We start from the raw sequence: 16,975 nt of genomic DNA on the forward strand, positions 1-16,975 counted from the left end.
GAATGTCTGATCTGATCACATGACCGAACGTGTTGTATTTAGTTGTTCGTATACTGCCGGCCTGACGGCAAGAGATGCTATTAGTCAAATAGAAGCATCTTTCACATGGTCGGCACTCACGCATATATCCCTAGAAAGAATTATGGATCATATGCTTAATGTGAAGCACTTTTATGGACTAGATTATCTGAGAATCTCAAGGAAAAGGAGTTTTTTCAGTCAAAGAGAAACAGCACTACTATTTGAGGTCTGCAAAACAAAAGTGAGGTCTCAGGGTGGCATGTTCCAGACCCACTTGATGCATGACTCCTTTCTTCTTAACAAAATATTCCACAGAAGCTAAAATTTACAGGGAAATGTGTGGCATGTTCTCTGCATGTTCCCAAGTAGTGGAAGCAGCGCGCCTGCACATTGCATCTGCATGTTACTGCTACTGCAATCAAGCTAGTCTGTATCTGTAACACAAGTTAAAAGAACAATATATATAAGCCAGCATTGCTCCCCCTTGATGCTCAACTGCCATACACGCACACAGTACTGCAACTACCACCACATCACGGCTGATCAAGAAAGCATCATCACCATGAAGAAGAAGGCTTTGCACCGCGTGTTCGCTGCCATCTTCTTGCTCCATCTTCTCCTCTCTGTAACTGCTGCTGCATCACCAACGATCGGCACCGACTTGTTGCGTGACGGCAACAACAATGCAGTAGCTGCTGCTGCTGCTAGGAGTAGCAGGAGGTTGCTGCTGCAGCAGCAGCAGCCCACGGCAGCGGCGCCGGCGGCAATGGCTACCAACACCTTCCGAGTCAATGGCGTTCATCAGGCGAACGGCGAGCCCAAGGTGGAGTTCGACGCCAGCATGAAGCACAACCCCGGGACCAACTTCAATCCCAGGCACAATTAGAAGCATCCGGCCCGGCAACCTTCAGCTTCTTCCTGGATTCTGCTCTCCGTTTTAGTTAGCAAAAGTTTTGCAGATGAGTTTTATGATTTATCCCATCTTGTAGATAGTTTTAACCCAGCTTTCTTTACTACAGTTAAGATCGTCTCGCTAGTTTCATCATTAGTTCCACTAAACTGCTAGCTTAGTAGCTTGTAGCTTAATCAGCTGGATGACTCACATTCCGGCCGTTAGGTAAGCTAGCTTAATCTGCTGTATCCTTCAATTCACCGAGAATAAGCAATTGGGGAACTAACAGCAATTTCTTGTCCGTTGTTCAGATCAGTATGTGAATGATACTTGTGGGCTCCTTTTGGCTTCCTTTTTCTCCCTATCTGTCACTTCTTCCAAATCATTTCTATTTCACAGGCTAATGGGCTATTTCCTGGGACCATGCTGCCTAGACTGGAACAAGAATCAGCAGAAATAACAGTCTGTATTCCTGATCCACAATTGCTCAGGGTGGCCATATCAAAGTTGTGTGTTCATATACCTGAAGCACCCAGCAAATATATGTTCCTACCGGCGTACTTTTACTGTGACAAGCTAGGAGGTTTTTGTTCAGGATTACTGAACAATAATAACCTTGCCAAAGAGGACATGTTGTACTTGTATTTACAATGCAGGGTACAGACTTCACCTCCCCTGAATTATCCTCCCTTACTCTGAGCTAACAACCCAGCCACATCCTCAGAATGAATGAAAGAATGGAAAACAGCAAACTTGCATAGCAATCATTTTGAATAAAAAATAAATAAACAAATAAACTTGAACATGACAAATATTTGCAGTTCACAACTTCAAGTAAGGATCTATGGATATATGGCTTCTCTAGCAAACTAACAGAGCCAAAGGTAAGTTCTACCATAGAGGAGCCCAAAAAGGTTTTCACTTGGGCACCTCTTTAAGTAAAAAATGTAATGCCAACATTTGTTTGCCTCAGGACTAAAAATAAGATCTGGCTATGCAAACAAAAGTAAAGTCTAACTAACTTCACATAACCAAGAAGAGTTGAACAACTCCTCAGACCAAAAGGAATAGTTGTACATCACATAAGCCGCAAGCCTATCCTACAAATCTTCCCAATTCATAAGCATTAATCCTGCTTCACGACGCAGGACTCGCCAACTATCAGATCAATCCTCAGGGTATTGTTTAATATACAAAGTTAGCACAAGGTGCTTCCTTTATAGCCCAACAATTGTTGTAGAATCATCATTGCCGTTGGGCAGATGGAGATTGCTGAACCTGCACTGGTGGGAAGAAGCCAGCACCTGGTGGTTGAAAAAATCCTGTCGAGGTCGGCGATTGCTGTGGTGCCTGCGGAGACTGCTGCTGCTGGGGCTGACTCTGGTTCTGAGGTTGTGTAGGCAGAGGCAGAGGTGGAGGCGCGCTTAGTCTTGGAAAACCTGCTGACATAATGTTGGGCAATAGGGGTGGAGGCGGCGCAGAGCCACTCACCATCCCAAAAGGTCCCATTCCAAACATTCCTCCAGTATTTTGAACAAATTGTGGCATAAGTGGTAATGGAGGTGGAGGTGGTGGAAATGAACCGGTTGCTTGGTTTGCTTGTGTTGGTGGCTGTGTGCCTCCAAGAGCAGCTGTTGCTCCAATCTGTGGTTGCACCTGTGGTACTTGCCCAAAGAATGGGGGAGCACCCATGTCACTCACATGAATAGGGTTGTCAAGCCTAGGCTTCTTATTGCTCTCAAAGCCTGGAGGTCCTGCAGAGAGATCTCCAGAAGTCGAACCACTATTCCTTGCTTGTTCAGCAGCAAGGGACGAGAAAATGGAGGAGAGCACCTTCTCAGGAGCTGACAAAGATGCAAGCTTATCTGCCATAGCTGCTGCAGTTTTTTTGGGCTCATCACCAACAGCACTAGATGTGGCAGGAAGTGAGGTTGCTGGATGCAGTGGTTGATAGTGGGGAAATATTGGCATTGCAGCTGAATTCTGCATCATGGCAGCTGTTTGTCCTGGTGGAAGTGTAACCATCAGTGGACTAGAACTAGATCCTGCACCATTGTTCAAGGCACTACCAAGTCGTTGTTTTAGTTGCATGGCATGTTCAGCCTTTGCTCGAGCTACCTGTCAATTAAATCAGGGTTAGCCAAAAATCAATCTAAATAATTTCTTGAGTAGCTGCTAAAACACCCCTTCAGTGGCAGGAAAGATGCTGCGGTTTTAACTGAGATGGTATATAGCAATGTTAACAAAAGCCAGCGGAGACGGATGCTACATACGGGAGCAGAAATATGTGATTGGAAATTTCCAACTAAGATGCAATGACACATGTTTGTACCGTGGAGTTAGCAGGTTAGCTACATAGAACCTAGGTTACAACTAATAACAACGCATATGCATGGGTACATCACTGCAGGCACATCTTTCTATTAGCTCATGCAAGGGCCACCTTAACTGTATAGCTTATGCTATAGAGATAGTCAGACCTCCCAATGTGCTGGACCTATTTCTCTTGAAACAGATAAAGAGAGGAATGTCATATATGCAAAGTTGCAAACATAAGTTGGAATTGAGAAGCAGTCTAATAAGTAGGAAATAACATGTCGCCTTGTTATCCAGAGAAGGCCTCAGGGTTGCCATGGTAACTAAGAGGCAGGTTTGTGCTTCAAGCAGGATACTAGATGAGACAGATCATCTGTGCTGCCCAAGCAGACCATGGCTAGTCTACTACTTCCATCATAGAGCTGAATCGTACAGCAGATTCAGCAACTATCCAGTTTAGAGGCTTCTCTTCGTGTCAGAGCATACAATGTGCATCTTATGTGTTCTCATGTTTGCTTTTGTCTTTCCTAGCTCTACTCATCCTGAACATGTGTGATATAAATTCATGAATGAATGTCCTTGACAAAGCAAAACTCTGGTTGTGCTCACATGCCATGGACTCATGGGGCATCTTAGGCTAGGCCGCTAGGCAAACAAAAGCTTATGGATCCATGAAAATGATCAGCATAATTTTGACCTTAACGTTCCATTGCAATTGAGTTACAGACATGGCATAAGAAATAGAAAGATCTAACATGTGATTCTGCAGTGAAAGATGAAGTAATAACAAGGATACTAACAAGTGAGAATGCATAAAAGAATAATCCTTACATGCAACTGATTGCGAAGAAGCTCTGACTTTGCTTCCTGTTATATAAAAAGAAAAAACATAAAGCTTTATGAATGTAATAGTATGCCTTCAAGGTAGAACATTTGGGGAAAAAAATATAAAAAGTGCTCAAGACCTGTTCGCTGAGGGCTTCTCTTAGTTTATTGATTAGGGTTATTCTAGCCATGTTGACACTTTCAAGTTGCTCAATGCACTGCTTAAGGACTGTTTCCTGCCCTTGAAGGTCAGAAATCAACGATGATCCTTGCTGAATACCTATGAAATAGAAAAGGAGTAAGGTGTGCATAGATTATTTTGATCCAAGAATCGAAGTGAAAGGATGAAAGCATTATAGTGTCAAAGGATGATCATCTCTTCATATCCAACTTTGTAAATATAAAAAGTCAGGGTACAGGTTTCCGATTAGAGTGAAATGCATGGTCGGTCCTTAAACTTGAGCAGTGGTGTCACTTAGGTCTGTAAACTTGAAAATTGCGCGTTTAGGTCCATGAAACACAGCAGGTCCAAACCTTGTTCGACCAGGGCTGACCGACGACGTGGCGCTCCATGTAGGCAACTATTTTGCGTCCAGCCTCATCCAAAAATTGCACTTAGCTCCTTTGAGCTCCTGTGAGGGAGGAGGGATTTGGGGATTTCGGGGAGTTTCGGGGTGGTACTGTGGCTCAAAGGGGCTAAGTACAATATTACCACCACGCTGTCCTGCAAAAGGGGGCCGGATGCAAAATTGTTGCCTACGTGGAGCGCCACATCGGCGGTCAGCCTCAGTCAATCGAGGTTTGGACCTACTGTGGTTCATTATCATGGACATAAATGTGCAATTTTCAAGTTTACGGAACTATGTGACACCACCGCTCTAGTTTAAGGACTGGCCATGTATTTTACTCTTTCATATCATCAGAGCTAGGAACATTTTTAATAGGTAACTTTGCCCTACAGTATTTTCTTTTCCTCTATGACTCATTAAAACATTTAGTCAAATTTGAAATTAGCAATTGTCAATAATTATGGCCTACAGGCATAGTGGGCACTATAAAGGACTCAAGGAACGCAATGTAAAATAATTAAGCTGCTGGATGTGGTCCACTGAAAAAGGATATGTATGCTAGACCACCACTTGTGAAAACAAATGTCAGAAAAATGTTTTTTCCCCTTTATATGCCAACGCGTGCTACAATCACATCATTATAGTTTTTTTCACATGATTATAAAATTATGTACAGCAATTTTCTTTGTCAACATGCTAGATCATTTTTATGTATTTGAGATGTTTGTTTAGTCTAGAATTTACATGGCAGATCAATGGAAAATCGGAAATACTATGTAAATTCCTTTTTTCCCAAGTCAAGTACATGATGGAACTAGAAGTAAAATAACGCTGGAACAATCATGATGCAATACAGGCCAAGGTATCAGAATGCATTAAGTGCCAATTTTTCAACGGTACATATCTACAACATAACAGACCTATTGAAGAGAGAAAATCCTTTACCTTGGGTACAAGCATCATCTACATCTTTATCCATCCTTTCCAAAACACTAACAGCATTATTGCATTTGTTTAAAGCTGTGTCTTCGTCAAAATGTTGATCAAGCACAGACTGATATGCTGTTACAATCTTTTCTGGCATCCCGCCAATAGTAAGTTTCTACATCAAAAGAAAAAACAACAAAAATAGCTCACATTCATGACAATATACTGCATCCATCCTCAGCACAAGAAAATATTTCTTTAGCAGGTCAAGATCTGGCAACTTACTTTTGTTACTGTACCAGAATCTTTTCGCACAGCTTTGGAAACTGAAGAGGGGTGAGAGCTTGGATTTGAGCTATTGCCATTGTTACCCATTGTATGAGTGCTACCACCAAGAATGTCATCTTTCAGACTTTCAATACGGGTTCCAAAGACCTTCCGTTCATCCCAAATATCTATCTGTAATTTTAAAAATAAATATATTTTTTTACTTTTCGGGTTTTGGCCTTGTGATAGAAAAAAATGAAGTAAATAGACTTTTCCTGCCATTAAACATGTAACGGAATTAAGAATAACTTACTAATCTTCCGACTACTTTCTTTCCATCTTCTCCCCCATTGACATAAAAGTCTTTCAATAATCCAGGAAGAACCCTCCAGAATTCATTCACAAACTCCCCTCCCTTGCGTTTACTATTTTGCAGGATATCATTTGACAGGTACAGGAATGATACTTTCTTATCCTTATTTGCACTGTTATACTGCTTCTCCCATGTATCAACAACCTTTCTGGCTCTCTTTCGGTGAAAAATGCACCAATTTGAAAGTGCTGCTTAAGAATTAAGGAATAAAAAAGGCAAGCTACTGTATTCTAGATGCTATTGTTAAAAATATGCTGTGGGAATTTGGTATCATGACTGTGTAAATGATTTTTATGGCATTGGCATTAAACACAGGAAAGCAAGTGGTAAAACTTGTTCAGAAGATTTTACATAGGGCTTCGAGTTGCTAATATGTAAGCAAAAGGACATGACATAACCATCACATAATCCCCCCACCCCCTTAGTAGCATGAATATATGGATGCAGGTGGATAAATGCTATATTTATCCTTGTTCAAAGGCCAAAAAATTGCAATTTGTTTTTTTTTTACAACCGTAGGGAATTTGTTATTTGTTAAATTGATGAAAGTATATTAGTTCTGACCTAACTGATTAACTGACTTAGAAATGAAGATAAATGGCCATAAAATAATAGAAAAGGTTGTTTATTCATTTGCCAATACTACGGGCCTGTTTGGTAGAAATATAAGAAATTTTAGGGTTATACACGGTTATTAAGAAAATAGGTAGAATTAAATGGAGGAAGGTTGTGATTGGATGAGAAATGGAGGATTGTGATTGGTTGGAAAGAGAATGTTAGTGAAGAAGTTATTATATTTGCAACAAATTCTGAAGGCTAGATATTGTTATATTTTGGGACGAAGGGCGTACAACATTAGTGCAACCAAATATTGTCACACTGTATTTCGAACATCGTAAAAAGCAATTCCACAAAGATTGTGCTCAGCCATCAAGAGATAAAAAAAAAAAGTTGAACTAGCATATCAGTACCCTGATAGCAGCAACCAAAAGGAAACAAACTATGTGATATATGACTGATTCTACCCATTAATTTGTATATTGAACAGGAAAACAGTTATATTCGAATGTACAAGAAAACACTACTACAATGTGATACAAACCTAACGCTCCTTATTATTATTATTAGTCAATTTCAAAATATAATCATCCTCAACAGACATAGAAAAACTTAATTTTTCACAACAAACAAAAAATTATTACACGTCAAACAGAAGAATAGAAGATACTACTAGATGTAACACAACAGCTTAACAAATCATGCCATTATTTGTCATTTTTCAAAAGATAATCATCCTCAAAAGACAGTGAAAACTTATTTTCCCAAGAAACAAAAACAAAAGGAAAGCATGTATTGACAGTAAGAACACATCAAACCAAAATTGTAATATAAATTTGATTGCCAATAGCACAATACACCATAACGCTGATAAGAAACTACAAATATTTTAGCTAGGCTAATTTATATACAGCTATAATTGAAAATAATATATGAAAATATGCCCAAAAGAATGATCCAGAAGCTAGAGAAAAAATGGCCACACCAAGTTATATGTGTATCATCGTACACATCAATAAGTATTGATAAGTAAAACATGAGATGCAATCTAACTCTAACAGCAATAAGCACAGTTAGGAACAGAAGAAGGTGAACAGTAACCAAACAAACAGTGCAAAAGGCAATATATGGAATGCCAAGGAGATATGCTGGGTCAGTTGTACTAATTCACATTGCAATTTAGGGTTCTATTCAACTTGAATAGTAAATCAATCAAAACTACCAGACAGATAATATAAGCAACCAAAGTAGTACTACCCTAATAGCACTAGCATACCACTACCCTAATAGCACCAACCAAAAGGAACCAAAGTATGTGGCAATATGATCAGTTCTGGTTATTAATTTGCAAATTGAACAGGTAAAATATTCCATTCTAATGTACAGGAAACATATATAAGTACTAAGTAGACAACCTAGAAAATACTAGTAAAATGTAACACAAAGCCCGAACGCTCCTTATCATCATTTTTCGGTTTCTAGATACAGTCATCCTCAAAAGGCATTGAAAAACATAGTATTTCTCAACAAACAAAAAATCGTTGCATATCAAACAGAAGGATACTATTAAAATAATACCTAACAGTTCATGCCATTATTTTTCATTTTTGTAAAGATAATCATCCTCAAAAGACAAGAAAAAAAGATTTCCCCAAGAAACAAAAATAATGGAAAGCATGTATACAGTAAGAATGCATCAAACAGAAATTATTATACCAACTTTGATTGCTGATACACCATAATGCTGATAAGAAATCTAAATTTTGTAGCCATGCTCATCTATATACACTTATACAGCTATAATTCAAAACAGTATATCAAAATATGCCCAAAAAAATGATCCAGAAGCTACAGAAACAATTGCCACACTAAGTTATATCCGTATGCATCAGTAAATAACGCACGAGATGCTGTCTAACAGCAATAAGCACTGTTAGGAACATAAGAAGGTGAATATTAACCAAACAAATAGCGCAAGAACCAACGTATGGAACGCCAAGGAGATATCCTATGTCAGTTGTACTGATCCACATTGCAATTTAGGGTTCTATTCATCTGGAACAGTAAATCAATTAAAACCACTAGACAGATAAAGTACGAGCGCTACCAAATTTGCAAGCGCAAAAGAAATAAACAACCGGAAGAAAGGATACTCTGGATCCTAGTCGCCGTGTTGTTGAGCTTGTTAAGCTTCTCAACAAACGCTTGCTCGCTGAACGAGCCAGAGCCGCCGCCGCCGATAGTTTCCGCCTTTGCCTCCGCCTTGGCGTCCGCCTTGGTGTCCGCCATCACGAAGGCGAAGGCTCCACCACCGAACTCCTCCCCCTCGCGAACAAGCTAATCCCCCGAAGAAACTTGTGCTTCTTGGCCGGCCAAGATCGAACCAATCCTGGCGCAGAAAAAATCCCCCAAAAAAAGCGAGAAAATCAGGAATTTGGAAGTGAGAGATTGAAGCTTGCGGAGGTTTTGGGAGGGAGAGTGGCGTGTACCCCGGTGGCGAGCTCGTCAGCTTGAATTCGCCGCCGGTGAGCGAGGGAAGGGGGCGGCGAGGCCGGGGCGGGCGGGGGAGGACGAGACGAGAGGGTTTGGTTTTCTTTTTTTTTCCCCTTTCCGTGCTGCGTGTGTTCGCTGCAAGCCTCTTGGGTTCAAGAGGGCAGAGGGTTTTTCACATCAGAACATGAGAGGGTGAAAAAAGAAACTGAGGATAATGTTATTGGATTATAATTTTATCAAAGATAGCTATAAAAATGAATTAAATAGATAATACTATTGGTTTTATTCTTGTGAGATTTGAAAACTCGTATACAAATATGCTATACATTTTTTCTATTAATATACATACGTTAAAGCGTGTTATTTGTTTAGCGTACAATGCGGGCTATATTGAATATAGCCATAGCATTTATCACTTGAATTATACATATCGCTTTTGGTGATACCCTTACATATTTAATGTTATGATAAGGCTCGTTCATTTATTTTTTTCCAAATAATACTCACTACATCCCTCTGTTCCAAAATGTAAGGTATTTGGGTTGGATCCTAATACTACGAATCAGAACTAAGATTCGTAGTTCTAGAATGTGTCACGTCCAATTAAAATCTCTTATATGCTAGGACGGGGAGAATATATTTTAGCAACATATTAGGCTACACTTTAGCCCTAATGCTTATGTATAATCACATCCAATCTCTCCCTCGGTAACGATGTAACTTGAATGTAAATAGGAGAGATCGTCCTCATGAGGGTGCCAATGTTCTTGAGATTGTTGATGTGCCGCAAAGAGAGTTTGGATGGTCCAAAATGTAAGAAAACAAAAATAGATGATCCAAAGTGAAAAAAAAATCAGATAAAAATGCTCCAAAGTGAAACTTCGATAGCAGGGGGACCAAAGTGAAATTCACTCAATAAAACCATGATGATGGCTCGTTGAAAAGCACATAATTAACATGTGCATATAGAAAAAATATCTCATACATTTTTTACAACTATTATAATCAAATGGACGAAATACTTGTAGCTAGAATCGTATGGAACATTTTACCCTAAAACATGGTGGGCATGAACATAAATTGTAAATTTTAGGATTTTGTGTTAGATAGCCTAAGACCTCAGGTTTTATGAAATCTACTCATTTTATCATTTGAGGTACTTTAAATATAACATAGTTCTACTATTTTTTTAAGATGCATGGTCACCCGTTATGCTAAAATTAGCATCATCGTATAATAAGAGTATGTGCAGAGAAAAATTGAAGGGAAAGAAAAGGAAACCAATGGTACTATAATCCATTTGACTCCATTCCTCGTTTCCCAAGTACAGAAAACTACAATTTGGTTCAAACGGATCGGAAGAGCTAAACATTTTATCAGGGAAAAAAAAAGAAACTAAATATACTCGCTTGTACATTGAAGCGCTGCTAGATGATGCTCCGTGGCGCTCAATGTGGGGAGCTTCACCCTGACGAGTCGTGAAGAAGCAGAGAAGATTATAGTTGGAACGCCATCTCCATCTGCACTGGTTGTTGTTTCAAGCCGGTAGAGCTTCTGGCCAGCGGCGAAGTTGCCAAGCAGCTGGTAGGAGGTCGCGGAGCCATCCATGGTGAGGCAGAGATCGTCGGTGCACGCCGCGAGCTCCTTCTGTGTGCGGTAGATGAAGTTGAGCGCCGCGGCGACCTCCTCCTGGAACCGAGAGAATGGGCTCGTGGTGTCGTCGTCGAGACGCAGCTTGCGGAGCTTGCAGAGGCCTTCCCCGAGCTCCATCATGGCGCCACGGTGGTTCTGTGTTTGTGCACGATCATGTCTAATCACAAATTTTACTGGAGTAATTACTAATTTACTATGCATAGTCAAATGTGGAAATGAGACGATGAAAATATATACTTGGTTGAAGAGGTGGTGGAAGGCGACGGCGCACTGGAGGATGGCGTGGAGCAGCGTCCGGGTGGGCTCCTCGGCGGTGTACCAGAGCTCCTCCACCACGTCGTGGCACGCGTGGAACTCGCCGCCGTTGAACAGCGCCACCGCCGCGTCGAAGCTCCCACCTATGACTTCCGACTCCTCCTCCTCATCTCCTTCTTCATCGGCATAGTTCTCGTAGAAGTCGTAGTCACCCCGCGCGGTGAGGAGGCGGCGGCGGCAGCGGAGGTCAGGACGAGAGGAGGAGCGGCTGCGGCGCTGCTGGTGGAGCGGTGGGTGGGGGCGGCGGAGCAAGAGGCCACCGCCCGCCGGCAACAGTGTCCGTGGCGCGGTGGGCGTGCGCTGCTGCGGTAGTAGCCGGGCGGCGTGCAGCGAAGCCGCAGAGTGGGAGTGCGCCATGGGAATCGAATTAGGAACAAGAAAGCTGCAGAGATCGCTAGCTCTGCTTTGTCTCTGTCCTGCCACGAAATGGGAGTCGAATCGCGAGCGTGTGACGTGGAGGACGTGTGGACTCAAGCAGAGGTTGAGACACTCACTCGTGCATGCAGAACCAACCAATGGACAATGCAGTGGGTCAAAGTGTCAAACACGCACCAACTGGCTGCAAAAATATCTAACCAGTAACCACAGGCCCAAGAGGCCAAGAAGCAACAGCCGTCAGCCGGTCTGCCTGGCCTAGACTGACCTGGTTTTCTCATCGTTTCCTGTTAGAAAAATTTTCCCTCGTCGAATCAACCGTAAAATCAGATACAACACATCTCTTAACTTTTAAACCCAATACAAACGAGGTCACTTGACAATAATGTTACTGCTTTTGGTTTATGTGACGTTTGCGTGGCTTCTTTGATTAGGTATTTATTCGACGTGTGATATTGACATGACGCTTACATGATAATTTGATCCAGGAAAAAAAATAAAAATCAAGGGGCCACATATCAGAAAATAAAAATAATAATAGGACCCACATATCAACAACCAACCCTTATTACTTCCCTCTTTCTTCCATCTATGATCTACAGACCGATGTTGGCCGAACACGGGCAGTGGAGAGAAGGGCGGCTAACGGGGAGAGAGATGGGGCTGGCGGCCTCCACGTCAGATAAAATCAGGGACAATACATAAAGGAAGGAATCTTGTTTGTACTGGTTTTGAAAGTTAGAAATGCGTTGTATCCCCTTTTACGGTTCAAAAATCGATTTTGAAACTCAACAACAACATGAGGCGCCTCGAATAAACTTTTGTCCTTTCCCGTTCGGCTTAAACCATGCATCGGCTACACTTGAAATACTTGGGCGGGTAGGATTGGGTCGGGCTCAATTCTCACCAACGGCAATGGGTGGGCTCGATCACATGGGCCTTGTATTCGGCCCGCACACGCCAACCTGTCCTGTTCTGCCGTCCTGCTCCGCTGGCCCGCTGCGCTGCCAATCTCTTCTTCTCTTCCCGCGTCTCCTCGCGCCTCTTCCCGCCAATCGCCAACACATTTTCCCCCACCTCACCTCGCTCAATGCCCTCGTCAATTCCATTTCATCCCCAAACTTCCTTCTGCTCTTGCTAGGGTTCCTTCCTTCATTCCTTCATCTCCCTCCCATTCCGTCCCTCTCTTCCAGATTACTAGCGAGCTCGATCCTGCGGCAGGGGCAAGTCGAGCGATGGCGCCGCTCTCGTGGCGCCACCACACGCTGCTGCAGGCGCTGCTCTCCCGCGGGCCCCTCTCGGAGCGCGACTTCCACGCCCTCTTCTCCGCCATCTCCGGCGGCAAGAACCCCGGTATATGCTTCTGCCTGCTCCGCTTGCTACTCTTATCTTTCTCCTGATGTAGCTCCCAGTCATTGATTTCATTACTCGTAGCACAGGTGTTCGACGTAATGCCCCTCTAGGAATTACTATCATCTCAATGGAAACAATCTTAGTTGGTCCCAACCTTCTCTCAGTTTCAGATAATTTCTGCTTCAGTTCACCATTGACGCCTGGTTTTATTACCTAAGATTGCTGACAAATCATAAAAATACTATGCGTGATGTTATATAATTTCCGGCCTAAGGGGTGTGAATATTCCCATAATTGAGTCTAACAAAATGGTTTGCGATCACTCATGTTCCGTATCACTGCTTGCAGCCACTCATCGGCAGCTGTTCGATGATACACTCCTCAAGATCAACAAGGAGCTCACGTACTTGCAGTTTGAGTTAAGAGCAGGCATAAACCAGTATGATGGTACTGTGTATTATGGAGTGGTCAATAACATTGCTGATGAAGAGTCAAAGCTTGGATCAAAGTTTTCTGTGCCACAGATTGCATTCTACAAGGGATTGGTATGCAATCAATTTGCACTTTTTTTTAAAAAATCCAGCTCAATCTAGTATTCGCTATATTCATGTAATTGTATGGGCAGTTGGAAGCAATAGTTCATGAAGCTGGAAATGATGGGAGCATAACAAATATCGATGCTCTTAACACACGGATTGAGAACCAGGTATCTCGTATTAATACCCAATCACTATGAGAGCTTTTGTTTCTGTTTAAGCAAATGTTTTATATTTTTATTGTTGCAAACTTTTATGGTAGTGTGACAAATGAAAGAATTATTTGGTGTTCTGCTCCCAGGTTGTAATTGCAGACGCTTCACAGGGCAGTCAATCCCGTCTGCCTACTTCCATTACCAACTTCTCATTGTCCCAAAAGGAGAAAACTCTTAATGAACTCATACAGGATCGTTGGCTGTCATACACTCCCACAGGAAAGATTGGTCTTGGCATAAGATCATTTCTTGATCTCCGAAGTTGGTTACGTAGTAATGATATCCCATCATGTGAGGTCTGCAATGAAGCTTGTATAAAGGTGCAGATATGTCATTATGAATTACGATTCTACATTTGCATTTATCTTGTACCCATGGTCATATACTTCACTAATGTCATTCCATGTATTTTTATTACTTATATTTAAAACAGGCATCATGTTGTCCTAATGAGGAATGCAATGTAAGGATTCATGGGTACTGTTTGAAGAAGAAATTTTCGCAGAGAAAGGTAGTCACCTATTTTTAATTCCACTTTACACATATGAACAGGAGTGGCTTTCTAAATTTGTTTGTGTCTGTAGGCCTCGAGAGCTTGTGGTTGTGGTACTGAATGGCCTCGGTTGGAGGGTGAAGATGACGGTGCTGAGGATGAGGATGTTAACGAACCTGAGGAAGATCAGGTCCCATCAGCCAACCAGCATTCGAGGACTAGACGCAGAGGTGTCAAATCTGAACTGGTGGAAGAAAATGAAAGAGCAGGCCCATCAGCGAGGATGACAAGGAGGGCTTTGAGAAGCTCTAAAGCTGAAGCAGTTGAGGCTGCTCAAGAGGTGCCATCTGCAGCAGGACCTTCGCAGTCAACCAGGGCATCTAAGAGAAGAAAGAACTGATGAGATTGATCTGTGCTTGCTAGTGAGATCTCCAGGTTCCTTTTGTCATGTACATACAGTAGCAGTAGCCAGTAGGTAATCCTTTTGAAGTGGCAGGCAAAGTTGCAACTTCTAGTTGGAGAGGAATATATATAGCTTTCGGATGCTCTTGTTACTAACTCTTAGAACGTATTAGAAGCCTAATGCTTTCATTTGGCAAAGCAAGCCTGCTTGTGGCAGCACAGTTAATTGTTTGAATGGCTCTCTTGCTTGTTGATGCTAGTTTCATGCATGCTGTTTTTTTCCCCTCTATGTTGCTTATTTCTTTGTGTCTCTTCCTAAAAGGGACAATTTAAAGCTCCCAGGTCCCAGCACAGCCAGCATTGTGTGGTTGCTGACTTGTATAAACAGTGAATGGAAGGTTGCCTAGGAGTCAGGAGGAAAAACCCAAAAATAGAGAAAAAACAGAGTGAGGTTGGTTTCAGGGTTGAGAATATCCTGAACAAGGGCAGCCAAGTCAGAAGTATTTTTGTTTATGTGAATGTGAAGATGAAGATGATCCTCACCCAGCTGACTTAGCTATGGAGAACAGCTTGTTGAGTCCTGGACTACTTGCTTGACGTATTCTACTTGTTCTTTTCATTTTTCTCTTTTTGAGGGCGTATTCTACTTGCTGATGCAGCTATCGTACTCTATACTAAAACATACTCCTTTCGTCCCAAAAAAACTCAACCTCGTACTATAATATGTGATATATCCTAGTACAACGAATCTGGATATTCTTAGCACTAGATTGCCTTTTTTTGTTTGGACGGAGGGAGTAGGCAGCTTGCATGAGGTACGGTCCAACTCGGAGAAAAGAAAGAAAAATAGAAAAAAAAGTTGGCTGCTATTATTTTACTAGATGTGTGTTTCTTGCATGCATCATTCAGGTCCTGCAGGTTTGCCGTATTACTATATTGCTAACCACCCCGCTGGAAATTCCTAGTATGTTGACATGCACACAGCTAGTTGCACAAACAAACTGAAGTTGGGCTGTCGCCGTCTAGACAAAATCAGGGGATGACTGAGTTCAGGCGAAAGCAACCATGGCGACAATTGGTGAAAACACGTATGCGCTGCTATTAGTTATTGAAACGTTCAACTCTTGATTTTATTGATGGCCCCAGATGAACTGAGCCTTAAGAACTAAGATACATACTCACTCTGTCCTATAAAAAACCAACCTAATACCGCTAATACCGGATATGACACATCCTATGACTATGAATTTGGACATATCTAGAATATATCATATCTGGTTTTAGATTCGTTTTTTATGGGACGGATAGAGTACTTTGCTAAACTAGTATATACTCCGTTTAAATTATTTATAGTTTTAACTTATATCATAAGTTAAATATTTGTATCTTTGACTATTAATTCTTAAAACTTCATGTATTTTAGCATCTTAGAATCAACATGAGAAGTATTTTCATATTATAGCATCCACGTGTTGTTAAAACTGTCCGAATTTTAAGAAATTGATGGTCAAAGATACAAATGTATAATTTAGGATAAAACTAAAACTGTAAGTAATTTGAATCGTACGGAGTATATTTCTTGCGGTTTGAGTAAGATCATACCGTTTAATTAGATAGAAGAGAAAAGGAAGAAACATCCAAGAGCCTAGTATATCCTAAAGCACAAAGCTACAGCTATGCAGACCTACATTTCCCTAAGTTTCATTCTCTCTCCTGCTTACCCAGCACACGGTTATGGACAGCCGCTCCGCCACTATACTTTGCATCCTAATTAATCCTATTGTCATAATTAACTAAACTAGGTCTTGACGACAGCTCAATATCATATTAGTATTATGCTACTAATACATGGCCAGCGATCTTCAGAAAGCGTTCAATGATACGATTTATTTCCTATAAAATATTGTATCTACCACGGAGATAATTTTTGAAAAGAGATGAATGACAACAGCTAAAACATAACCTTGGAGTAGGACAATCAAACATGCAAGGTTTCAGACTGCTGCTAACGTTTGGTGAATAAATTATAAAAGAGACGGGGGCAGAAAACTCTCAGCAACCTCGTTGGACGATTTCGTTTTTGTCGTCAGCAAATTGCACAGCGTCAATTAATGGACAAATGAAGAAAGCGAAGGTACACGGACGACTAGGCAAGTTGAATAGTTGATAGCACACCAGTTAAAAGTTAAAACGAAAGCTAGCAGCACAAGCACACGAGTTGACTGACTTACTACTATTAACTACAGGCAAGGTCACCGACCAACAGCAACTGAAACTTACTATACAGTACATTGTTAGAATGTTAGTGCAGGGGAGGAGCCATTTTGGTAGAGCAAGATCAAAGATATGATCAAATTTACGCTTATTTTGTACAATAACAGACACTTATCTG

General features: G+C 41.5%; 3 protein-coding genes across 3 annotated transcripts; 1 reads left to right on the plus strand and 2 right to left on the minus strand.

Annotated features, from left to right (window-relative positions):
• Positions 1-1,651: 1,651 nt before the first annotated feature.
• On the minus strand, positions 1,652-9,380 carry LOC4349670 (uncharacterized). The gene is made up of 8 exons (XM_015762341.3): positions 9,238-9,380; positions 8,902-9,137; positions 6,131-6,378; positions 5,836-6,009; positions 5,569-5,725; positions 4,195-4,334; positions 4,061-4,096; positions 1,652-3,031 (listed from the first exon to the last, which is right to left on the minus strand). The coding sequence occupies exons 2-8, from the start codon at positions 9,035-9,037 to the stop codon at positions 2,159-2,161; spliced, it is 1,764 nt and encodes a 587-aa protein (XP_015617827.1). The 5' UTR covers positions 9,038-9,137; positions 9,238-9,380; the 3' UTR covers positions 1,652-2,158.
• Positions 9,381-10,517: 1,137 nt separating this feature from the next.
• On the minus strand, positions 10,518-11,718 carry LOC4349671 (uncharacterized). The gene is made up of 2 exons (XM_015760397.3): positions 11,132-11,718; positions 10,518-11,029 (listed from the first exon to the last, which is right to left on the minus strand). Exons 1-2 carry the CDS (start codon positions 11,564-11,566, stop codon positions 10,637-10,639), a joined length of 828 nt encoding a protein of 275 aa, XP_015615883.1. The 5' UTR covers positions 11,567-11,718; the 3' UTR covers positions 10,518-10,636.
• A 916-nt stretch (positions 11,719-12,634) lies between these two features.
• Positions 12,635-14,852, plus strand: LOC4349672 (uncharacterized). Its single transcript, XM_015760501.3, has 6 exons — positions 12,635-12,937; positions 13,286-13,482; positions 13,563-13,643; positions 13,775-14,008; positions 14,122-14,199; positions 14,273-14,852. Exons 1-6 carry the CDS (start codon positions 12,820-12,822, stop codon positions 14,579-14,581), a joined length of 1,017 nt encoding a protein of 338 aa, XP_015615987.1. The 5' UTR covers positions 12,635-12,819; the 3' UTR covers positions 14,582-14,852.
• The last annotated feature ends 2,123 nt before the right edge of the window (positions 14,853-16,975 follow it).

This window comes from Oryza sativa, chromosome 11 (genome assembly GCF_034140825.1).
Source record: "Oryza sativa Japonica Group chromosome 11, ASM3414082v1".
Lineage (NCBI taxonomy): Eukaryota > Viridiplantae > Streptophyta > Magnoliopsida > Poales > Poaceae > Oryza > Oryza sativa.

Bases quoted from the DNA above. Each gene is read 5' to 3' on its own strand.
- LOC4349670 (XM_015762341.3), bottom strand. From the start codon at position 9,037: ATGGCGGACACCAAGGCGGACGCCAAGGCGGAGGCAAAGGCGGAAACT. The intron at 4,335-5,568 runs GTAAAGGATTTT...TCTATTTCATAG, and splicing joins AGATGATGCTTGTACCCAAG to GTATTCAGCAAGGATCATCG. The intron at 4,097-4,194 runs GTCTTGAGCACT...TTTATATAACAG, and splicing joins GAGAAGCCCTCAGCGAACAG to GAAGCAAAGTCAGAGCTTCT.
- LOC4349671 (XM_015760397.3), bottom strand. From the start codon at position 11,566: ATGGCGCACTCCCACTCTGCGGCTTCGCTGCACGCCGCCCGGCTACTA. The intron at 11,030-11,131 runs GTATATATTTTC...GCACAAACACAG, and splicing joins TCCACCACCTCTTCAACCAA to AACCACCGTGGCGCCATGAT.
- LOC4349672 (XM_015760501.3), top strand. From the start codon at position 12,820: ATGGCGCCGCTCTCGTGGCGCCACCACACGCTGCTGCAGGCGCTGCTC. The intron at 12,938-13,285 runs GTATATGCTTCT...CACTGCTTGCAG, and splicing joins CTCCGGCGGCAAGAACCCCG to CCACTCATCGGCAGCTGTTC. The intron at 14,009-14,121 runs GTGCAGATATGT...TATTTAAAACAG, and splicing joins GCAATGAAGCTTGTATAAAG to GCATCATGTTGTCCTAATGA.